The following is a 25,439-nucleotide window of genomic DNA, read 5'->3' as shown; positions in this document are numbered from 1 at the left end:
GATACTGCAGCTCCCAAGCACAGCAAAGGAAAAACACATAGGCCTCAGTGGCTGGAGTGAGGCGGAGGGGGAGTGTAAATATGGCACACGCCAAAAAAAAAAAAAAAAAAAAAAAAAAAGAAAAGAAAAAAAAAACAGGACAAAGAGAAGAAAAAGAAAAATGGAGCCGACTGGCTTTAGTCAAACACTGGGAGAGCATGGAAGAGAGAGCCCACAAACTGGAGAACAGAGATGGTGCCTGCTGGCATTAGTGAGACAGCGGAAAAACAGGAAGACGGCACCCAGCAGCCTCCACCCCTGGAGAATATCCCAGCGGGCCCCTGCCCCTCAGACCCACGCTTTAAAATCGGGAAATGCATCTCTGTCACATGAAGTCTGGATGCTTTACAAAGGGCACCTTCTGCGCTGGGCGCTGGGGTGGGTGAGTCGACACAAGGGCACTTTATGAGCCTTTCTTTCCTTAAGTTCACCACAGCCCCATAGATCTGCGGGGCGGGAAACCCATTGGTCTTAAAAGCCAGATGTTTGTGGGGCTCGTTTCTCAGGTATTGGTCCTAATTGGGCTGCCCCACGTGGGGTAAAATCGCTTTGTTCCTCAGGGAGAACCTCCAGGGTTTGAGATTTCTTCCAGTTGTTGGGTGTCCTACCTGGGGTGGAGTTTGTGACGAGATCGCTCAGACTTTCCTGCCTCCTACCACGTGCTTTCTTTTTCTTTTTTAAATTAAAAAAAATTTTTTTAATGTTTTAATTTTATTTTTGAGAGGGAGAGAGAGAGAGAGTGTGTGTAAGTGGGGGAGGGACAGAGAGAGAGGGAGACACAGAACCTGAAGCAGGCTCCAGGCTCCGAGCTGTCAGTACAGAGCCCTACGCGGGGCTCAAACTCATAGACTGCGAGATCATGACCTGAACTGAAGTCGGACGCTCAACCAACTGAGCCACCCAGGCACCCCCTCTTATGTCACCATCTTGAACTGGAACCCCAAACTTCATTCTAATTTGTTCATGTCACAGAGAACATTCTATGTGAGCATTTCAGAAATAAAGTAGCTTGGTTTATTATGGCTTGTTCATTCTTTAATTTCTTATTACTCCTAGTTTACGTGGCATTTTTATATAATTTAATAATTTCTGAATTATATGTTTTAGTAAAAATTATTTTGTAATACTTCTGGATATACAGAAAAGTTGCAAAGAAAAAGTGGAGAGTGGGGTGCCTGGGTGGCTCAGTTGGTGAAGCGTTCAACTCTTGATCTCCGCTCAGGTCATGATTTCACAGTTCGTGGGATCGATCCCCGTGTCTGGCTCTGCACTGACAGGGCAGACCCTGCTTGGTATTCTCCCTCTCTCTCTCTCTGTCCCTCCCCTGGTCGCACCCTCTCTCAAAAATAAATACATAAATAAACATCAAAAAACAAAAATAGAGTCTGCACATAAGATTCACCTGCCTCTCCCTCACATTGACATTTTATATAACTATGACACATTTATCAAAAACAAGAAATTGAAATCACAGTCTTCTGAACTAAATTATAGACTTTATACTGACTTTATCCATTTTTCCATGCATGTCCTTTTTCTGTTCCAGGAGCCAGTCCAAGCCACCCCATTGAATTTAATGAAATATATTTTGAAGAAGCTTGCATTCGCATCATATTTATGACTGTTATTAATACTGGGAATAAAAGCTCATCACTAGCTTCGTGCTTATTTTGGACTCCCTTTTAGATTACACTATTGTATACTGCTTTTGATTCAAATTTTTGCTAACTATAGAGAATTATATAAGAGGGAGATCCAAAACCAATGAAGTCAAAGTAATCATCTATAGGATTTCATTGCAGTTTTAATAAAGGGGAAAGAATAAGAATTGCTTGAATAAGAGGACGTTACATTGTCTAAGTTCCTAAATTAGGACCACAAAGTGGTGAGAGAAGAGAAAGTTGTATTTGTTATTGCCAGAAGAAATTCAATCTGCAAGTAAGACCATCTTGCCCTCGGGCAGTCAGCAAAGGTTTTATATGATGCAGACACCGGGTATATGTGAGAAATAAGACAGTTACGTGGCGGGGTGCCTGGATGGCTCACTGGGTTAAGCATGTGACTTCAGCTCAGGTTGTGATCTTGTGGTTCGTGGGTTTGAGCCCCGTGTCAGGCTCTGTGCTGACAGCTTGGAGCCTGGAGCCTGCTTCAGATGCTGTGTCTCTCTCTCTACCCCTCCTCTGTTTTCGCTCTCTCTGTGTCTCTCAAAAATGAATAAATGTTAAAAAAAATTTTTTTTAAAAAGAAGGTTACGCAGTAAGGGAGGTGCAGGTTCCATCCAGATCAGTTATCATTTCCCGGAAGTGCAAGAGTAAAGGTTGAGCAGGTTCTAGAAAGTTCATTAAGTTTTGTTTGTTTCGGCTTTGGAAGGAAAGATGGGTACCTGGGCCTTCAGTCTCCAGCTGTGTCACATCAAGTTTGCAGAACCAAGTCTTGGTCACCTGGAGCTTGCAGAAGATCTTAGTCCTGTGTCATTTATAAAGATTAAAATAGTAAATACCACATGGAGAAAGTGTCCTGTGGCTTGAGGAAACATCCAGGCTGTTTTCTTGGAAATGGCATTTTAGGGCTCACGTAGTGGCCCCCTGCCCCTGGCACCCTCCCAGGTTTTTGCACCACGAGGCACGATGCAGACACCGACTTGAGCCCCGGTGGAATCCTGAAGACCCGTCGCCTTGAACCCAGAGTTGTAACAGCCAGGACTGAAATACACTGTAAAAGCAGTATAGCCCGGTCCCTGAATTTATTTATTTATTATTTTTTAAGTTTATTTGTTTATTCTGAGAGAGATAAAGAGAGAGCAAAAGAGGGGCAGAGAGAGAGAATCCCAAGCAGACGCCGTACTGTCAGCACAGAGCCTGATGCAGGGCTCGAACTTGTGAACTGTGAGATCATGACCTGAGCTGAAACCAAGTCAGATGCTTAACCAGCTGATCCACCCAGGCGCCCCTGGTCCCTGAATTTATTAACATGCGGGTGAAAATACCCGGGGTCCTCCTCACCACTGTCTCGCACTTAGTTCTCTGGGCCGTTTCTTTACCACCCTTTCCATGGGTCTTGCGCACTGGCCGCTCTCAGGTAAGTACAACTCCTTCAGTCACTTTGTCACAGTAATAGCACTGTGGCACGCTCAACTCTTACCCTGTTTGAAACCTCCCCTCGCCGTCAGGCTGGAGATGCCTCCCATCTGACAGAGGGTGGAGTACGAGGGCTGCGATCTGGGACTTTCTACTGTCCTCCGCAGGATTCTTCTCTTCCTTCCTTCCCTCCTTCCCTTCAGCCTCTGGCATCCTCAGGGTCAGAACTGCGCAAGAGGAAGAAGGGAAGGAATGGCGGGGGGGGGGGTTGCGGGGGGAGGTCTTCCTTCCTCCTTGGTTCAGGAGTGCACGGTGGAGCATGGCCTGTGGCGTCTTGTGTTCATTCGTGGGCTCAGCCCACCGACTGCTTCCGGCGCCTGGACACGCCTGTTTGCCCACCCGGTTTCAAATTACTCCCCAGACCCTGTGCGTGCGGTGGCCTCTGTCTATCTGCCTTGGAACCACATCACTCTTCCAGACAGTCTTGTTGGACAAGATTCCAGTCTCGTTGGACGGACGGGAACTCTTCCTCCTTAGTAGCCCATATGAGAAAGACAAATTTTTTTTTTTTTGGTCACTTTGTGCCTTTCACATTTTTTTATAAGTTTATTTATTTATTTTGAGAGAGGGGGGGAGAAAAAGCAAGCATGTGAGTGGGGGACGGGCAGAGAGAGAGAATCCCAAACAGGCTCTGTGCTGTCAGAGCAGGTTATAACCTGAGCCGAAATCAAGAGTCGGATGCTTCACCGACTGAGCCACCCAGGTGCCCCTGTGCCTTTCACAGTTTCTGGAGACAGACACCAGGCACGCCGGGTGGCTCTCTTAACGGCTCCTGGCTCGCGGGGTGTGTCTGCCCTTGCAACACAGCAGAGGTGGAAGCGGGAGACGCCCAGCGCGCAGACAGCTCTCCCAAGTCTCTCCCTTTTCAACTTCGTCCCCTTTATATCCTTAGGGTCAAAAGGTCTATTTAGTCTCCTCGTTTGCATGAACTTCGTCTAGCCCCTTGCTTTGGAAATGTGGAGGTACCTGGCACTTACTGTCTTTTACTGTCAGTTTTAGGAGAGAAGAGACGCTGACACAGGACAGAGTTCCATGTCAACATCTCATCAGCATCTTCATTGTGCGCATCTCCCCTGGTCACTTGTTTCTAGAGTGAAATCTGAAACATGTTTTAATGTTCTCTCAAACTGAAACTCATTAGGAGTCATTTGTCAAAAGGAACGAATGAATTGAAAGTTAAGAAATGTGTGTATGTGTGTGTGTGTGTGTATATACACACATTTTTTAAAAAAATAAAATCCCTGGGGGCACCTGGGTGGCCCAGTCAGTTAAGCGTCCGACTTCAGCTCACGTCATGATCTCACAGTTTGTGAGTTTGAGGCCCGAGTTGGGCTCTGCACTGACAGCTCAGAGCCTGGAGCCTGCTTCAGATTCTGTGTTTCCCTCTCTCTCTGCCCCTCCCCTGCTTGAGTTCTGTCTTTCTCTGTCTCTCGTAAATAAATAAATAAATAAATAAATAAATGTGAAAAAAAATTTTAAGAAATAGACAAAATCCCTGTTATTTATTCCCCTGGTTGATGTAGGTATGTTTGCAAAACTTGGTGATTGCACAATCTTTCTTTGGAAATAAAAATAGAAACTGTCTCCATTCAAGCATTGTGCCTGCTACAACACGTGCTCCCTAGTATCACATGAAGATCACTTCCGAAGTATGAGCTAAGACAGCAAAGTTAGGTTCCACTTGCCCTGGATTCCGGGTTGGTGAATGTAATGATCAACTAATAATCTTTTAAAATCTCAGTGGTTGTGCGATCGGTAAAATAGCCGTACACTTACGAAAGCATTGAAGAGGAGTTTTCCTCAATGGGGATGCTTTGTCCAGGTTACTATTTAGCGATAAGAAATAATTGCCTCTTATCTGAAGCTGAATCGCAGACCCTTTTCACACCAGGTAGTAAGTCTGATTGCTTTCATCTTATAACCCAAAGACCTGGACCTTACCCTCTTCCTCTAAGTCAAAGAAACTAAAAGCCAGACAAAAATGAAAGAATTCATCATTCTTTTTTTTTTTGTCTCTATTTTATTGTACATGCAGAAACAGAACATGAATGTCTTTGAGGAACTGTCTTTGGATTTATTACACTAAACATTTCAAAGGAGAATATACTTACCCCCTGAGGGTACTCTGCCATTATCACCACTGTCGATCTTTCATTTGGGTTCCTATTTTTCCAGATACCATGTTGGTGATATGTAAACGCTAAGTTAATTTTGTTCCTCCCTATTGTTGTAAAGTTGATTTGGCAGTTCGGTTACCCGGGGATGATCGCTGTGTGTCTGTCTCCGGTCCAGGGTCCTTGCACTGGGAATCAGCAGAGCTTGGCCCACAGCAGGCTATGGGACGCAGTTGTGGGCTTCCTTCACGTATTCGCCCACATGCAGATGAAGCTGTCTCAGGTAAACTCTCTTCCCCATCCCAACGCGCAAGGGACAGTAGTCATCTGTATACTCAACCTGCTTTCCTTTGTTTGAATATGATCTTTCTTAGGTCACTTCTTTATATACCTTTCGCTCCATATTTAAAAAAAAAAGTTTTCAATAGAATAATTTTATGCAAGCTGAAAATATATGGGAGCCATTATTCAAATTTGAGAACAAAAGATATTAAGGAGTTGACTATAATGGAGAAATAGAATCGTTCCCAAACACTGTCTATTTTGCAATCCTTCATAGACCCACTTCTTGGTGATTACTCACTAGAATTTTCCTCCTTCCTCCAGGTAATTGAAAAAGGATTTGTAATCTGCAAATCCCTGGTGAAAGAGAGACAGTTTCCTTGCTGAGTCATTAACAAGCAGCTGTTCTCAACAGATGACGTTCATTCATTAACAGGACATTTAACTTCATGAAAGTCAAAGAGAAAAAGTATCTGAGGACAAGCACATAAAGAATAGACAGATTGTCCACCTGTGTTTTAATGTTAACTTGGGAGCGCATATTGAAAATATCAGCATATTATTTCCTCACTACTGTATCTATTTGATTCGAAGCTAAGAGATACACGAATGGAAAAATTCTCGATATAAATCTTGAGTAAATGTGTCCCTTTGATAGGGTGCACTTTGATGATCTGTCCTGAGATCTGATGTACCTGCCTGGGTGTGGGTGTTCGCAGGTGTCAGGGGGAGGAAAGAATGATGGAGTTAAGACCAGAAGACATTCGTGTGTCCTGTTAGTGTGTGCCAGCTCCCTTTCCTCCAGCGAAGTGAGGACACTTGGGCTTGCCCCCCGCCCCCCTCCACCGCGGCCTATAAGCAGGAGCGTATTGTCAAAGAGCAACAAAGCCAGGCACTGGTTGAAGCAATGAGGGCAGGTTTTAATCAGAAATAACTGTCGCAGTAGGGAAAAGAGTCCAGCGTGACCTGAGCTCCACTTGGATTTGTATGGAGGTGACTGGGTATTTTTAAGGGAGAATGAGGGAGTAGGCAGAAGGTCAGTAGAGGCTGTAAGGGAGAAATTACAAAGGGTTGATCGGTACAGACGCAATGGGGCCAGCTTGTCTGCAGGCTGGCAATTGCCCTCACACAGATACTGGGAGAGGAGACCCTGCCCCCGGGTGTCAGCTGGCACAGACAGGAGTTTTTTTTGGCAGCCTTGAGTTTTTCCAGGCAGGCCATCTAAGGTGGGCTAGGGCCATACTAGGGATGCAGCCTTGAGCCATTTAACCCCTATTAGGGTTTTGTTCAGGTCTTTAAAGCTCAAGTTTGGAGTCTAGTTGGGAAGAGGATTCAGAGAAGCTTGGTTAGAGTTTTGTCAACAGCTGGTTATTGGTGACTTCCCCCATATATAAGGGAATAACGTGATTCTTTCATCTAATCACTTACGGCACTTTAGTAAATAAAGGAAACCAGCAGGAACCAAATTTATACACTCAGAAGAGAGTTCTCGTTCTGGTGTATTTCCATCACTTTATTAACATCTGGTGCTACCTAGTAGTTGTTCAGTTTGTAGACCTAGTCAAGGGGACGCTATGTAGAAAGAAATAACCTTATGTAGAGCAAAATCTAAATGATCAAAACGATACCTTGTATAATCTTTTACAAGGAAACAAGGCATAGTTTAAAAGTAAAATTTGATGACCCATAATGTTGTAATGTCAACATAAGTATGTTCTGTGTTGTTTTGACACAGCATACCTTTGTAAAAGAATTTTCCATGGTGAAAAATCAAAGGCAAACATAAACAAAGAAAAAATCCAGAAAATCTTGACCAGAGAAATATCAAGGAGTTTAATAAAACTGGTAGATAAGATACATTATACATTATTCCTGTAGGTGGTACTTGAGTACATTTTTGTTAGATTTATATAAAATAAATTTATGTCCCTATCACTGTTAGGCATGTTTTTCCAGAATAACTTAATTTTTATAAAACATACAGCATTTCTGTGTAATAAGTTAGGAGGAAAGAAAGACGAGTGTAGCCTTCAAGTAAACAAAACCTGTCTAATGCCCAGAGGCACCTGAGTCTTCCCTGGCCCTGGAGAACCCGCTGCTGTGCCCACGTTAGACTCGTTTGTTGTCCTCACACATACTTTAATAAAATGAGATAGAATCAGTAGTAAGTACTAATTCTGAATTGTATCTGTTTACAATTTTACAATTTACAGTTGTATCTGTTTACAATACGCTGCATATTTATGCTTGACCTTTCTTTAGTTCTACACTTCTGCAAAGTGTTTACAGTTGACAAAGCACTTCTCTTTGTGAGAACAAGTACAGTGTTCTTGCTACATAGTCTTCTCATATTATCTAAAATGCAATGTACACGTTATGTATTATGTCATGTATTATATGTTATACGTTAATATAACATATATTAATATTTTCAGGATTCCAGTCAAATCGAGCTATTAAAAGAATTAATGGATCTTCAGAAGGATATGGTGGTCATGTTGCTGTCCATGCTAGAAGGTAGTTTTGATTTACATTTTCAAGTTCCCATTAGCCTTCGATTTCAAGGATCAGTATGTGCTTGCTTATGGAGTCAGCGTACTGCAACGCATAAAATATCAACGCTGAGATGTGACGGATAGCTTGGATTTATTGCTGGCTTTATTACTGTTTTCTCAAGGTTATTTTTTAAGAGATATCTTGCATATCTCAGCTTATATAGCTGGGAGATGAAACCAGTGGTAACTTACAGGGACACTTGTCATTTCCTAGTGATATCCTAAAGAACACGCTCTCCAGACATAGTATATATGAAGACGTTATTTGTTTTGTCCATTGGTTTGTAATCCTTGGACATTACAGGCATGTGGATAAAGCCCGACAGTATAAACCACTGCCTTGAGCTGGCTGCATGGTGACTCCCGTGGGTCCTTCATGGCCTACAAGAGAAGAAGAGAGGACATCATCCCCCACGGTGGCTGCTGGCGGCAGTCCTGTTCTCCCACGCATGCCTGTGGGGGCTCTCACATTCTCTCATTCTCTTCTCTCTTTCCAACTTGTCTTGCTTTCCTGCCCCATGTCTCTTCTGGGTCAGGCAGTAAACGTGGTGCTCGAGAGCTTGCGTTCAAGTCCCCGCTTTCCCGCTTGCTAGCAGTGTGACCCTTGCTAGCGCTGGTTCCATCTCCGTTTTCAAGTTCCTTCCTCTGTGACACGGGGGTACCGATAGACCGATGGGCAAAATTGGTGAAATCACTTGAAAATGACCAAACCCACCTAAAACACGTTTGCTGTTGCTACCTCCCCTTTCTTCTTGAACCCCTCCTAATTTTTCTCTCCCTGTTTCTTAGTCCACTGTGCTTTGCATAACTGCACTTTGATTAACTGAGGCAGGAGGTGTGCCTTGTGCTAGGACTTCAAAGATGCCACATTTACAGAAACCCTTATGTGCCAGCCACTGTATGCCCTCTGGGCACAGGACTCTTTTACCATGACTTCATATCACATTTTAGTCTAGAAAATAGTAACGACACTCATAACTGCAGGAGCAGCTGTGACTGCATCCGTGACAACTTAAAAATCACCCATTATAATAAACTTTAAAAAATTTTGTTAATGTTTATTTTTGAAGCAGAGAGAGACGCACAGAATGTGAGCAGGGGAGGGGGAGAGAGAGGGAGACACAGAATCCGAAGCAGGCTCCAGGCTCTGAGCTGTCAGCACAGAGCCCAACATGGGGCTTGAACCCATTAACTGTGAGGCCATGACCTGAACCGAAGTCAGGTGCTTAACCGACTGATCCACCCAGATGCCCCAAATTCACCCACTTTAATGTACCAGCTACTCATTTAATCCTAATACCAAGGTTATGGCTTTGGTAGTATTACCACTGTTTGGCAGATGAGGAAACCAAGGCACAGAGAGGCTAAGAAATCTGCCCACATTGCTCAGCTTGTAGATGAGCCTGGATTCCAACCTAACGGTGTGGCTCCTGAGCCCACGTTCTCGGCCACGGTGTTTATTGCTGCGCAAATGGACTCAGCAGACCTCACCACGTGTCTTTTTTCTGATGTCTGTCTTTATGTTACATAGCACATTCTGTTCAATGGATAAAAGCTTTCTGTGACTCTATAATTTAGGATAATATCTAATTTTCTCACGCTTATCAATGATCTTCCATTTTCCTACAATAAATATTCTCGACCATGAAGAAATGCCGGGAGATGCTTTATATTGTAAATCAGAAAGAGCATATAATTTGCTTTCAGAGGATCACGTTGATGTCCTGGCACTCACCCTCAATAATCATGTCACAACGGGCACGTTCATTTAGCCTTGCTAAACCTCAGTTTCCTCAATAGTAAAATCAGAATTAATAAAAAGTATCTGCCTCACAAACATATGAACATTAAATCACATATTTTCTATGAATAGTGATTCTTCAGTCCTAAAATGCTGTCCAAATGCTCATTTTTATTATTAACATGAAACTGGACTTCAGTTTCTGGCTTTAGGATATAAATGTTTCCCCCATTTTCTCTATCCTAAAATATATTGCCTCCTCGATCAATTTGAGGGGAAAAAAAACCCAGCTTTTTTTCAAATCTTGATTTACTCCCGATAGTCTGACTACTTTGTAAATATGGTTTTGACATGTTTATGTAATCACTCTTTTAAAGTAGGGTTTACGAATAACTATCCATTGTTTCCTGAGACTTCGTGTGGTAGATGATAACCAAGGAGGCGTCCTTGATTCAGATGTCATTTGAGGCTTCTATGGTCATTTCCTCTCCAGACACTGGTTTTACCAGTAATGTTCATTCTGAACACGTGCCATTCTTTACCACCAGGTAATGTTGTCAATGGAACCATTGGCAAACAGATGGTCGATATGCTTGTGGAGTCTTCCAACAACGTGGAGATGATTCTCAAGTTTTTTGACATGTTCTTAAAACTAAAGGATTTGACCTCTTCTGACACATTTAAAGAATACGACCCTGACGGCAAGGGAGTCATTTCCAAGAGGGACTTCCATAAAGCGATGGAGAGCCATAAACACTACACGCAATCAGAAACCGAGTTTCTTCTGTCCTGTGCAGAGACAGATGAAAACGAAACCCTGGACTATGAAGAGTTTGTCAAAAGGTTTCACGAGCCCGCAAAGGACATCGGCTTCAATGTGGCCGTTCTTCTGACCAACCTTTCGGAGCACATGCCCAATGATACGCGACTGCAGACTTTCCTGGAGTTGGCAGAGAGCGTGCTGAATTACTTCCAGCCTTTTCTGGGCCGCATCGAGATCATGGGAAGTGCCAAGCGCATCGAGAGGGTGTATTTTGAAATCAGTGAGTCCAGCCGAACCCAGTGGGAGAAGCCCCAGGTCAAGGAGTCCAAAAGGCAGTTCATATTTGATGTGGTCAACGAAGGGGGAGAAAAGGAGAAAATGGAACTTTTTGTCAACTTCTGTGAGGACACCATATTCGAAATGCAGCTGGCAGCGCAGATCTCAGAGTCGGATTTGAATGAGAGGTCAGCGAATAAAGAAGAGAGTGAGAAGGAGAAGCCGGAAGAGCAGGGGCCCAGAATGGGTTTCTTTTCCATCGTGACGGTCAAGTCAGCCCTGTTTGCTCTCAGGTATAATATCTTGACCCTCATGAGAATGCTCAGCCTGAAGAGCCTGAAGAAACAGATGAAAAAAGTGAAGAAGATGACGATGAAGGATATGGTCACGGCCGCCTTTTCGTCCTACTGGAGTATTTTCATGAGCCTCCTGCACTTTGTGGCCAGCGTTTCCAGAGGCTTCTTCCGCATCATTTGCAGCCTGCTGCTTGGCGGGAGCCTAGTAGAAGGAGCAAAAAAGATCCGAGTGGCAGAGCTCTTAGCCAACATGCCAGACCCCACTCAGGATGAGGTGAGAGGGGATGGAGAAGAGGGGGACAGGAGGCCCATGGAGGCCGCCCTGCCCTCGGAAGATCTGACAGACCTGAAGGAACTGACGGAGGAAAGCGACCTTCTTTCGGACATATTTGGCTTGGATCTGAAGAGAGAAGGAGGACAGTACAAACTTATTCCTCATAATCCAAACGCTGGCCTCAGCGATCTAATGAGCAACCCGGTCCCTATCCCTGACGTGCAAGAAAAATTTCAGGTAATTGACTCTCTGGACTTCTCTAGGCATGATAAACGAAGTCTACATCAGTTTTCGTGCTAGTGCCAGAGTGGTGTTATATACGTGAGTTGGGTTTCCAAAGGGAAATGGCTCTTGGTAGGCAAAGCTTGCCTTATGATGATACTTGGCAAATTACTGAATTATCTTAAACTGTTAGGGCGTAAGCTCAAGTCCTCACCCTAATGACAGGAGTCAGCTGGGCACTCATTCCATCCACAGATATTTTATGAGTCTTTACCAGGTGCCTAATGCCGCTGGGTATCATAGGACATTAAAGGAGATAGAGGATGTGGTCATTGCTTTCAAATGGCCTGAAAGAGTTTATTAGGAAGATATAACCAACACTCATGAAGGAACTAGGAAATTATGAAGTGTTAAATGGTGAGGGCACTAGATAGTAGAGGTCATGTATGTTGACAAAACGGAAACATCACTTTGGTTTGGAGTAGCTCAGTGCAACTTAAGAGGGGGGCACTTAAGTTTGCCTTGAAGGGTGAGTAAGGATCGAGTAGGTGGATGTGGGAGGTGTGAGTGAAGAAGAAGGGGCAAGAGTTTAAACTAGAATGAAGGGTGTGCCTGGCACCTTCATCTCCGTGAAGGCGAGAGGGTATCCTTGGTAGGTTGTGATTTGTCACGGGGTCACGGGGTTCCCTAAACTCAGAGGTGATGTGTAACCCCGATTTCTTTCTCCCCCTTGGCCCATTCAAGGAACAGAAGGTGAAAGAGGAAGAAAAGGAGGAGAAAGAAGAAAGCAAATCTGAACCTGAAAAGGCCGAGTATGTGTAATTTCTGTATATGTGCCTTTGTTTCAGTAAGTCTGATTTACCTGCACTCTCCCTCTCTTTGGGGGACAGTCTGTCTTGCTCTCTGATGAAGTCTGCCATTCTTGAGGTGAAGCTCTGGGGGGAGGACCCCCCCCCCCCCAGCTGCCACTCCATTTCTTCCTCCTTGTTCCATGAGGATTCTGTTTGTGCATTTCCCTTTCAGCAGAAATGGCTCCAGTGATTCCATGGGATGCTCTCCTCAAGGTCACTCAGTGCTGAAGTTCTGTGCTCAAAATCAGGCAGGACTTCTGTCCTTATGAGCCAGGGAGGAGACAAACGTTCTGAATGCCATTGCCCAGAATCCCAGCAGTGACCATCCCCCCAAAGCATAGCCCCAGAGCCACATGCACAGTGGCGAGTTTATTAGAAACAAAGATCCACAGGAATGCTGATTCAGCATGTCTGGTGTGGAACCCAGAAGTCTTCAGTTTTACCCACACTCCTGCTGCGGGGCACAGTTGCCTTTGTGGCAGTAAGAAAGAAAGAGCTGGGTGTGGAGCCATAAAAATGGGTCACTTCCCCATAACACTGGCTTTCTGTTAATCATGGAAACCTCTAGCTTTCACCCAGTTTAAATAATTTCATAGGCACACTTTTAAAAATCAACGAAGTAAAATTTTAAGTACCTCTAAGTGCTACTATGCTCACACAGCATTTTTACTTTCCCCTCCGTTGTTTTCTTTGGCGTGTTTTCGTGGGCTCTTCCTTACAGTCATCTCTGTTTATTGTCGAAGAAGCCCGCATAGTTGGGTCGGTTATAAAAACGGCCACGTAGATGATTTGTTATAGTGAAATCTAACGTCACAACCGTTGTTTCTGTGGCAATTCTTTCACGTTAAAAATAATGTTAGATATATGTCATCCAGGTTGGGGTTATGTTTATGTGACAACGCGTATATATGTTTATATGACTACCCATAAATATGCTTTCATGAAGGATTGGTATTTTGCATCTAGAAGGGGTAGACGGTCAACTTTCAGTACTTCTGATTCCATCATTAACATGTTGACATGCTTTATGTATGTGAACCGCCAAATGCATATGCCTCTGATTTTAAGTCCTATTGGCTGGTCAGTGTTAAAACTGAACATTAAAATCACAATTTAAAAATAAGGTTATTGGGAAGTCACAGCAAAAAAAAAAAAGTGTCTTCATGGTCATTCTGTTTTCAGTTAAATGTTTTTATTGCACATTTGGAAGGGAATGTGGTACATAGAGCCGTAAAGACACTTCAAACCTGTAAGATGCCCTGTATTTATTTATTTTTTAATTTATTGTCAAGTTAGCTACCATACAGCCTCGTCTTGGCTTCAGGAGTAGATGCCCGTGATTCATCACTTACATACAACACCCAGTGCTCATCCCAACAGGTGCCCTCCTCAGTGCCCATCACCTACCTCCCCTACTCTCTCAGCCCTCCACCCCAACAACCCTCAGTTTGTTCTCTGTCTTTAAGAGTCTCTTGTGGTTTGTCTCCCTCTCTGTTTGTAACTTATTTTTCCTTCCCTTCCCCTATGGTCTTCTGTTCAGTTTCTCAAATTCCACATGTGAGTGAAATCATATGATACCTGTCTTTCTCTAACTAGTTTATTTCAGGTAGCATAATACCCTCCAGTTCTGACCACATTGTTGCAAATGGCAAGATTTCATTCTTTTTCACTGCCGAGTAGTATCCCATTATACTGGAATACCAAGCAGTGTTCCATACACACACACACACACACCATATCTTCTTCATCCATTCATCAGTTGATGGACATTTGGGCTCTTTCCACAATTTGACTATTGTTGATTGTGCTGCTATAAGCATTGGGGTACACATGCCCGAATGAATTAGCACTCCTGTATCCTTTGGATAAATTCCCAGTAATGCTATTGCTGGGTCATAGGGTAGATCTGTTTTTAATTTTTTGAAGAACCTCCACACTGTTTTCCAGAGCGGCTGCACCAGTTTGCATTCCCACCAACAGTGCAAGCGGGTTCCCCTTTCTCCACATCCTTGCCAACATCTACTGTTTCCTGAGTTGTTATTTTAGCCACTCTGACCAATGTGAGGTGGTATCTCACTGTGGCTTTGGTTTGTATTTCCCTGATGAAGAACGATGCTGAACAAACATCCCTTTAGATTTGAATGTCACAAAATTATCCATCAATGGGAGCCTATGATAGGCAAGGAATCCAACCCCTCATTCTAAAATTCTGGATATTATAATGCACTGGAAGAGAAACTAGTTTTCAACAGCAGTGCTGTGCTTTAAATTTTTTTTTAATGTTTATTTATTTTTGAGAGAGAGACAGAATGTGAGTGGGTCAGGGGCAGAGAGAGAGGGAGACACAGAATCCGAAGCAGGCTCCATGCTCCGAGCCGTCAGCACGGAGCCCAACACGGGGCTTGAACCCACAAGCTGCGAGATCATGACCTGAATTGAAGTCAGACGCTCAACAGACTGAGCCACCCAGGCGCCCCAAGCGATGCCATGATTTAAATATCCATTTACGTAATTTGGCACAAAACCTGTTTATATCTGTAGCTCCTGGATGGCTTGTATTTTATTCATTTGTGTTCACAGGGGAGAAGATGGAGAAAAAGAAGAAAAAGCCAAAGAAGATAAGGGTAAACAGAAGTTGAGGCAGCTCCATACACACAGATACGGAGAGCCAGAAGTTCCCGAGTCGGCATTCTGGAAGAAAATCATCGCATATCAACAGAAACTTCTAGTAAGATGTTTTACAATGAATATTGTTATTGATATATTGTGAGACCCTAATCATTCAGGCCCAGTAAACATTCACCGACCTCTCCTTGGGTGGCAATCAGGGGACGAGTCAGCCCCGCAAGTATGTTTTCTTTGCTCGCCTGAGTGTGTTTATATTTTCTAATAAGTGCCTTTGGCCCACTGCTCCCTGTCCTCAAACCATAACCTCCACCACATCCACCTTCCCTGAAGCCATGTGATTTAGTGACTGCCAGCACAGTGCATCCAGAGTGTTCCCAGTAAGACTTTAGGGCAAGTTAGTAAATACCCCCTGAAGCTCCACTCTGCAGGATACTGTTCCAGGGTCTGCAGGCCATTAAAGCAAAAACATACCTGAGGGTATAAGTAATTCGGATTGCAGTTCCAGAGCTGGATTCATCGATTTTTCTAGAACATCATCTTTTTATTAAAAATCCAGCTATGAAAGTATTAATGCAACGAGTCAACTCTCCATTGATACTAAGAAGGTCTGTTCAGAATTATTCTTTAAGTAAAAACAAGTAAAAACCAACGAATGAAAAGAGAGAAGGCAGTTCTTTACGTAGTATCCTATGCATTTTGCAGAAATGCTCCCCAAATTAATTAAATGCATGTTCATATTTGAAAAACAAAGAAAGAAGGTATAGTTCTCTATCTTTATTCATATTTACAGAAGATGGCATTCTTAAAAATTTTGGTTGAAAGGCCTTTTTTATGTATGTAAGTATAATTACAGTATATACGGTTTTTTGAAGAAGAGCATGTAGATTCAACCTCTAAAAGGTACTGACCAATAATATCAGACCTAGAAACGAAGACCAGTGCTGCTCCTAATAAAGCCATTTGAAAGTCAAAATCATATTTAGTGTTTTACAGCCTTTGAGAAATCAAAAGTAGGTAAGAAACTCAGTATACTACGGCACTCTGTCTATAAGGGACGTGAATTGTCCTCGGTAATTATGTATTCTAACTGCCTATGTAGAAATAAATATTACGCATTTTTATATAATTTATGCGAACATATATTTTAATTAATAGTTTCAACTATGTTTTCTTCAACTATCTTGCCTTTTCCCTACGTTGTGGGAAAGTGTATTAAATGTAAATGGTTTGTAGATCACTCTGGATAATCGCTGATTCGCTATGTTGTAATAGTTGCCATAGCTGCAGACGTAGCCAGTGTAGATGGTATTGGGCATGAGGTTGAACGGGCCCCAATAACCTGCCATAGCCCTAGTGAATTCCTGAAGACTCTGTTTCACTACAGTTGTGTAGAGCAAGTCAGTGAGGGTTGTCTTCCACCTGTCCGCCATGTTCTCTTCTCTCTCTGCAGTCCTATTTTCCTGCTTCTGTTTCCTATATATGACTTTCTCTGTTCACCAGTTTGCATGCACAAGGCTAGTCATGGCCACATCAGGCCACCACAGGCCCCTTGTCCCTCAAGTCTTTGTGACCTCAGATAAACAAGGTCACTAATTCAGCCTCCGTGACCCGACTCTAGCCTTCCACGAGGACAACCAATGTGACTGGGCCGGTTTGGGTGTGGCAGCCTGCCTTCGTCCAATAAGCCACGGCAGTAAAGTCAGGGTCTCGTGTGGGAGATGACACCACCCAAATGGAGTGTGTCCATGGAGACCAACAATGGCGCGTGTTGGTCATTTTGACATGACCTATTCTGCTAAAGCCCCTGGCATATCCACTTGGATACATCGTAGACCTCTCCCACCTAATATTAAAACAAATACTTTATATTTCCTATAGTCTTTTTCCTTAAACCTACTTCCCCTCCTACTTTTTTCCAGCCAGTAAATGGTACCAACCACTTACTGAGTTACTCGGACCCCAAAATCCAGAAGTTACCATCCCTGAGTCCTCTCTCTCTTTCCTGCCTCAAATCCAACCCAGTGGTAATTCTTCCCAGTTCTGTCTTCCAAGTATATCTGGAGTCTGCTCAGTATCACTATCTCCACAGTCCCTTCCTGAGCCAACCCATCACCATCCATAACATCCCTTTCTGCTGTCCTTTGGTAACTCTTAACTAGTCCCCTTGTTTCCACTCTTGCCTCCTATCTGTTTCCCACACAGCGGTGGGAGTAATCTTTCCAGATCATAATCTAGTGGTATCAAGCCCTCTTCAGATCCTCCACTAGATTACCATCCCACCTGGAATAAAATAATAATTCCCATAATAATAATAAGAGTAATAACTAACTTTCCCTCAGTGAACTTACCTAATCCTCAGAGCAAACCTCTGAGAAAGGTTTCTGTCGTTCTGCCCACTTTACAGATGAGAAAAGTGATTCTGCAGGACTGGTTAATTGCTTGTCTACACCTGCAACGACTGAGTGGTGATGGTGGGCTTCACAGCTGGGCAGCATGGCCCCAGAGGTCATACCCCAACCCACAGCACTGGAAGGGACGTCACAGACTTCTGTCAGAAGCCTGTAAACCTGTGCCCCTCACCTCTCTGACCTCATTCCTTCCCATGCCCTTGTCTCCTCCCTGCTTTTCTCTTACTATCCCTCAAGCACATCGTCACTCCGAACTCAGAACCTTCGCCCCCTTCCACGCACTGTCTCTCTCTGACACATGTGCCCCCCCGCCCAGTTGTTCACTTGACCTCTTCCCTATGTATTTAGGCCTCTGCTTATACATAACCTCCTAAAATAAACCTTCCCTGACCACCTATCTAAAATAGCAGCCCTGTTCCCCAAGCCTGTAACCTGATGGATTTTTCTTCATAGCATTTAGCATCCTCTGAAACTAGATTTTGTCTTTCATCTGCGGATGTGTACCTCCTCCGTGGTGGCCCAAACGTACTCCCTCACTGTTGCGTCTACAGCTCCAAGAACGTTACTGGATGCAGAGTAGGCTCTCAAGAAGTAGTTTGGGGCAGATGAATGAATGCTTTAAATCGTCTGCACGTGTCAATCTCTTCATTCAGTGACCTTAATTTTCATCGTTTTTTTCAGAACTATTTTGCTCGCAACTTTTACAACATGAGAATGTTAGCCTTATTCGTCGCGTTTGCAATCAATTTCATCTTGCTCTTTTATAAGGTACGTACATCTTTATGTTTCAGGAACCAGTACGAAACCACAGACGGGTTGGATTGCGTGTGCAGAATTCACACATTCGCCAGTGAGCACATGTAAATCTCTTTCAAGATATGTTTTGATGAAAGGAAAAAACCTAGAGCTCAGGCACATCACTGATGGTCTAGTAAGGCAGGAGCAGACTTGTTCCTCCAAACTAAGCAGGAAATACCTCAACTAAAGAGTGTTTGATGTAGTACAGGGTTTACCCAGTGTCCCTAGCCTGATTTGGCTGCGTACCCCCCTTGGTACCATATCTGGGTGTGGCACACCCTCATTACGTTAAATTCATTTGGTACCTGAGAAGGCAGCCTAGCCATCTGATTTTTCTCCTGCATGCATTAGACTCCTCGTAACTCTTGCTCAGATTAGGAGGTGTTTTAAAGGGTGTGTTCGTTATAGGCCATCAGCTTCCGAAAAGCTATCTTTTTATTTTTAGCCTTTGCTTTTAGTCTTTTCGTGGTACCTGAGCCTCATATCTGGCTCTCTGCTGAGAAGGCTGGGTTTCCATTGTTTCTTGTGTGTGCCGGTCCCTTAGAGGGAGTGAACTGACTCTACTTTAAATGGTTTGAATCAGGTCTCCACTTCTTCTGTGGTTGAAGGAAAGGAGCCCCCCACTCGCAGTTCAAGTGGAAATGCCAAAGTTAGCAGCCTGGACAGTGGCTCACCTAGAATCATCGCGGTTCACTACGTCCTGGAGGAGAGCAGCGGCTACATGGAGCCCACGCTGCGGATCTTAGCCATTCTTCACACGGTCATTTCTTTCTTCTGCATCATCGGCTACTACTGCTTGAAAGTAAGATAGTAAGGCACCAAGGTACCTGTGTGTGTCCGTGTTTGCGCATGTCTTTTGCAGGTTGGACTCCTGGGGGAGCAAACTCTGAGATGGGAATTTCCTGCACAGTGATTATTAGGGAATGTTCCACGAATCAACACCCGTGGGGCAAGGAGAAGAAGCAGGGTGGAACAGAAGACAAAGTGGGGCTGTGGTTCAGATACAACAGAGCACACACACAAGCCTCAGTCCCTGAAGCTGGGATGCCCCTGCAGGGCTGTCTTGAGCTGGGGCACTGGAGCCTGGCCTTCAGAGCTCCATGTTGACCAGTCGTTGACTGCAGGCTGTCCTGGGAAGGGCCTGTGGCCCTGGGCTGTCTTGTTATAGCTCCCTGTCACATATTGGCAATTATTTACATAATGACCCTTTTCATCAAATCTTGGCCCCACAGAAATAACCTACCATGTCCCCTAGCAATGCTCCACTGTTTTAGAGTTATATAATACATCATATGGAACCTATGAGTCATTAGGCACCTACCTAATGCCATCAATGGCAGAAAGACCACAGTTTGTCAACCTTCACCCAGAGAATAATGCAGCTCTATCCCCAGAGCCCTACCAAGAGAATAATATAACTTGGTGAACAGAACTCAAGATGGTCTCCGAATGCCCAGGGCTGCCCATTACCTTTGCAAACCTCTTTATTTTTTCCTAGCGAGACACCTTTTCTTGGTAATGCCTTTATCTCATTGTCTCCTACCTCAGATTGTGAAGCTTCCAGAAGACTTTTGAAAAGCCAGAGTCCAGGGTAAAAGACTAGAATGTAAAATTTTCTTCAGAAATTCTTTTCCCTTCCCTGTCTTTCCTTTGTTTTATTAAGAGGGGACAGGGGAAGTATTCTTGGATTTTTCTAGAACGTCTGCCTCTTTTTTGTATCCGTGCCTTCTGTAAAATCTGTCCGTATGAAAAGAGAGCCAATATGTTCTGGAAACATTTTGGCTAGCTGACAAAGATTTTTGCTGATGCTGGAATTAAAATTTATTTCAAAATAGCATATGGGCATGCTGAGTGTGGAATAATTAAAGAGATTTCTCAAATAACACTGCACTTTTTAGAAGCATGCATTTTGGAACATTAGTAACATTGCTGTATTTTACTGTATCCGTTCATGTTTCACATATATAAAGATATATGTTAAGTATATCATAATAAAAGATATAATACATCTTTTTCTCTTTAATACATAAAAGTGATTTCTTCAGTGTAGTTATCTGTGAACTTCTATGTGTTTAAAAACATATGATTATAAACTATATCTATTCTATCTTCTTTTTTTCCTAAACCTCTAGATGTTTCTTTCTGCCTAAATATAACCAATTCATTTTCACTCAATTTTACCTTCCTGGAAGTAACATGGGAAATACTTCTTTTTCCAGAAGCTGTTTTGTAAAGATAGCAACCACAGGAGATGCCAGTAAATCTAAACTAATTTTAACATGTTTATTTTTTTCAAATGTAGGTCCCATTGGTTATTTTTAAGCGAGAAAAGGAAGTAGCTCGAAAATTGGAATTTGATGGGCTTTATATTACAGAACAGCCTTCAGAAGATGATATTAAAGGCCAGTGGGATCGACTCGTAATCAACACACAGTGAGTAAAGAATTATATGAGACATTACTGTGCTCAAAAATTTCAAGACAAAAAACAAACAAAAACTTTGCTGGAGTTCCTGCAGATTTGTCAAAAGTTTAGCAGAGGTGAATAATAGTTATATTTTCGGCCAAGAAAATCAAAAGAGTAAGCACTGTCAGCCTCTTAACGGATGCTATCAATTTTTTTCCTATCTGTGTTCCGAATTCCTTAATCAAAAATGGCTTTGGGTCCATTTCCACAGCCCTGATGGAACTTAACATCCATTACTCAATGTTCAGAGAAGTGTGTAGCTAGAGGGGCATAACCTGCAGTGTGGGGTTATCTCATCCAAAAGACCAGACGAAGCAAAAAATGATTCATTAAGGAAAGAGTTGTAGCATTGAAGGCAAAAATATTGAATTTCATACTTTCAATGTATCTAAGTTGTAAACTTTCAGCAGCCCAGCATAAAACTAGTTAAACGTTATGACATGTAAAATATAAGGCAGGGAGACAAATGCTTTTTCTATACATTAATTATTTACCCTTGTGAGATCAAGACCCAGACTCCTAGCAGCTGTTCCAGGTCAATCCATCACATAAGTAGAACTTGCCACCACTAAAGGTATTAGTGATACACTATTTTTTGAGTGTTTTCTACTACTCTAGTGTGTCAAGTGTGAAATATCTTTTTATTGTGATCAGTTTTGCTTGTTCTTAAGAAGTTAAAATTGCTAATAAGCTGAGTTTTCAAATGAGGATGATGTGTTTGTGCATTAAAAATGTTTACTCTAAATGCTCAATGTTTTATTTGTCAACTCTGGCTGTTAATACTAAGTCAAATTAGATCTGTCCCTTTAAGTGAAGTCCATATTAGTACAGGTGCCACGGTCAGTTTCTTCGAGGATAACGTGGGAATGAGATTTTTTAACTTTATAAGAAAAAAAATGACAGATTTTTAGATACCTTAATTTTTATTTATTTATTTTTTTTTTTATTTTAAATTTTTTTTTTTTTTCAACGTTTATTTATTTTTGGGACAGAGAGAGACAGAGCATGAACGGGGGAGGGGCAGAGAGAGGGAGACACAGAATCGGAAACAGGCTCCAGGCTCTGAGCCATCAGCCCAGAGCCTGACGCGGGGCTCGAACTCACAGACCGCGAGATCGTGACCTGGCTGAAGTCGGACGCTTAACCGACTGCGCCACCCAGGCGCCCCTAGATACCTTAATTTTTAAAGATAATTGACAGAGAAACGTATGTCATTTGACATGTTACAAATGACATGTGTCAGCATGTAAATAAATACAACAAGCTACTTATTAATAAATATGCTCATATTCTTCCCTGTTAAAATATTAGCCTGGAGTCTTTTTGTGATTTGCATGTATATATTGATATATTAACGCTTACATAATATTTAATGTACCTCTGATATAGGAAAATTATGGGATAAGATGGGACAAAATTGATTATAATTTTTGTGAATGAAACAATATGTGTTTACATATTATTTTAAGTATTTTGTTTATTCCAAACAACATATTGTTATTTATCATTTTTTTAAATGATACTATTTTACTTTTATGCTTTTATATTTTTTAGGTCATTTCCCAACAACTACTGGGACAAATTTGTTAAAAGAAAGGTAATACCTCTCAGAAGGAATGCATTCTCTATTTGTTTCCTAGAGTGCAATTCAGATTTGAATTTGATATGGCTCGTGTGGAGAATGAAATAGTGAGGTGTGCTTTTATCTGTCTTTTAATGTCATTTCAAAGTGGCAATAGAATTCAGTATGAATTTCAAAAATTGCACGTAAAGAAGAACCCATACTCTGCAGCTATAAAATGAATAATAAGCATTGCTTCATCCACCTGTCCTCTGACTCAGGTGAATAATCGGTGCTCAGTCCGCACAGTAATAGGAATTGGTGAGAATTTTCTCCGAGCTTCTTTGGGTCCCCTGAATTGGCTAACGACCATTTTCTGATAAGACAGCTGTATATCACTGGGGCTGGAATCCTACTTCACCCTGTAGGAGCAGAGTCGTCGCATGAGAACAAAGGATTGAGTTTTGTTTATTTCACATGAACTTCGGAGATCTTTTTATTTTCATAAAGTTTTATTCTTCTGATGCATACTGCGTCATAGAGTAGTAGAAAGAACAATGATAGGGCATCAGTGATGAACTGTGGCACCTGCTAACTGCTCTGATCTTGAAAGTCAAGGATCTTCTCTGCTCTTCTCACCACATAGCATTTTAATGTCAGATCTCTTTTAATGAAATAATGTATGTACCGGTACTTGTAGATCATGAAATACTATTGCTTTATGTGAAGACTAAAGCGATTCACATAAAGCGTTACATTCTAGCTCCTACTTATTCTTTGAACCTTTCTGATTGCCACCCTGACTCAACTCACCTCCTTAATGAGTTCTAGCTCCAACGGGTACCGTCTGGAGTAGCCAGAAACATCTGCCAGATGAAGTGCTCTTGTTCCCTTTGATTCCGTGTTACTCAGGAGGATTGGTGACCAGCAGATTTTTTGTTAGCAATCTGAGGGGAGATAGAGGGCTTGCACCAAGAACTGAAATCAGGTACACGAGGAAGCACGTTGACCTTTTTTAAAAAATCTATTTAATAACAAGACTTTCTAGTTGAGAGAAGTCGTGTGTTTGTAGATTTTATTCTGGCACTAGAGTTTTGTCTCCTGGTGGGACGTGAAATTCTGAGCAGCACTGCCCTCCTGCATACGAGCACATCCACATTGGGCCAGGGCTTTGAAAGACTTATTTTTAAACAATTTTAAATAGGGAACTTGAACACTTTATTCTCATTAGCTACTTAAGAAAGAAGCTTTGAATTGTTAAAGCACAGATTTCTCTGAAGGAAACTGCATATTCAGAGTCAAATAAATACGTTGTCATTGCAGGGGCGCCTGGGTGGCTCAGTCAGTTAAGCATCCGATTTCAGCTCAGGTCATGATCTTGAGGTTCGTGGGATCAAACCCCATGTGGGGCTCTGCGCTGACAGTGTGGAGCCTGCTTGGGATTCTCTGTCCCCCTCTCCTTTGCTCCTCCCCCCACTCTTGTGCTCCCTTTCTCTCAAATAAATAAACTTAAAAAAGTAAAACTAAACTGTAATTGCAGCAGGGACTATTGGTGGCATTCCTACTATACTTAGTGCTGATTTGTTGTCCTGGGAGTGAGGTGAGAACACAGCCCAGAGGGAACCCCCATGCAGGCCACCCCATCCCATTTTTAGCACCGTGAGAATAACACAGAACAGACCTTTGTGGGTGATGTTCATGGGCTTTTTAACTACGACTTCTCTTTCATGTTTTCATTTACCTCGACTGTATACATTCAGAAGAGGCTTATTTTTATTTTTGCTAATCCCTTCTTCCTTTCCATTAATGTATTTCTTCCTTAGTTCTCTCTCTTCTTTCCCTGGGGAACCCCCTTCCTCCTTTCCCTCACGTGCTCATTTCCTTCTGCATTCCTCGTCCTCTGCTCTCCTACCCTCTTTTCCCCTTAGTGGCCCATTCTCTCTCCTACTTTTCATTCATTGCTTTTCCCGTTGTCTCCATTTTCATTGTGTGTGGGACTCTCACGGAAGCATTAGGCCAAGAGTGGCTGTGTCACGGGGCTGTGCTTCCTGGGCTCAAGGGAAAGCTGTGGGCCCACGTCTACACCGGTCTGAAAACGGGACATGTGGGCAAAGCCAGGAAGATGTGGCAGAGGGAGAGGGGGGCCAGGAAATGGAGGACAGTTGCTCAGAAGGGATTCTGATGGTGTAAAGGGGTCTATGCAAGGATTGCCCTGAAGACAGGGGGAGGTGACAAGGTTCCGGGGATTACTGAAGGACTGACAGCTTAAGTCAGGAAACTAGGGGAGAGTTGAACGGTTGTAACTGAGAGCCCAGGGAGGATGCTCTCACAAGTGGCCAGCCCATGGCTGGCGATGGTCAGTGCAGATCTTTCCTGAGAGTCAGATCTCGCTTGGTGGTTTCCTTATTTCATCTCTTGCCAAGCTTAGCAAGCTTGGACATGTTACGTTTTCTTATTTTTTTTTTTTTAATATTTATTTTGTGAGAGAACACAAACAGGGGAGGAACAGAGAGAGGAAGAGAGAGAATCCCAAGCAGGCTCCAGGCTGTCAGTACAGAGCTCAGTGAGGGGCTTGGTCTCATGAACCATGAGATCATGACCTGAGCCAAAACTAAGAGTCGGATGCTCAATAGACTGAGCCACCCAGGTGCCCCAAGGGCATGTTATGTTTTCTAAGACATAACTTCTTTATCTGCAGAATAGGATGCTGATAACATAGTGTGACTTACATAATGTGACAGTCCCATGAGGGAGAGCAAGTCAAATTTCTTTACATAATTCCTGGCGCAAAGGATGAATTTGGTCAAAGTTCCTTTCATTCCATTTTTTCCACTTCTTGACTTATTTCCTTGGGCCCCCCTCTTCCTTTTGCATGCGTCCCTCTCTTGACTAAGACATCTTGTTCCTCGGATGGGTATTACGTACAGTGCTGTAAGTTTGCTTTGACCTTAAGCATTGCGATCACAGAAGAAGAGCCAGAAATGAGATTTTTAAGTGAACTCGAACATAAGACCAATACATAGTAAGT

At 42.9% G+C, this 25,439-nt stretch overlaps 1 protein-coding gene across 4 annotated transcripts in view; it reads left to right on the top strand.

The window, feature by feature from the left end:
- Nucleotides 1-25,439, top strand: part of RYR2 (ryanodine receptor 2) — a 760,386-nt gene that overhangs the window by 709,754 nt on the left and 25,193 nt on the right. For all 4 annotated transcript variants that reach the window (XM_086679587.1, XM_086679586.1, XM_086679585.1 and 1 more), the window contains 9 exons: nucleotides 5,469-5,573; nucleotides 8,008-8,089; nucleotides 10,417-11,714; nucleotides 12,444-12,511; nucleotides 15,131-15,278; nucleotides 18,268-18,354; nucleotides 18,968-19,186; nucleotides 20,687-20,817; nucleotides 22,405-22,447. In XM_086679587.1, the coding sequence (XP_086535713.1) occupies nucleotides 5,469-5,573; nucleotides 8,008-8,089; nucleotides 10,417-11,714; nucleotides 12,444-12,511; nucleotides 15,131-15,278; nucleotides 18,268-18,354; nucleotides 18,968-19,186; nucleotides 20,687-20,817; nucleotides 22,405-22,447 (2,181 nt within the window). The remainder of the gene's footprint in view (nucleotides 1-5,468; nucleotides 5,574-8,007; nucleotides 8,090-10,416; nucleotides 11,715-12,443; nucleotides 12,512-15,130; nucleotides 15,279-18,267; nucleotides 18,355-18,967; nucleotides 19,187-20,686; nucleotides 20,818-22,404; nucleotides 22,448-25,439) is intronic.

This window comes from Puma concolor, chromosome D2 (assembly GCF_028749965.1).
Source record: "Puma concolor isolate L17-30 chromosome D2, mPumCon1.1.hap2, whole genome shotgun sequence".
NCBI classification, from domain to species: domain Eukaryota; kingdom Metazoa; phylum Chordata; class Mammalia; order Carnivora; family Felidae; genus Puma; species Puma concolor.
This window is presented reverse-complemented; position numbering and strand designations above follow the sequence as displayed.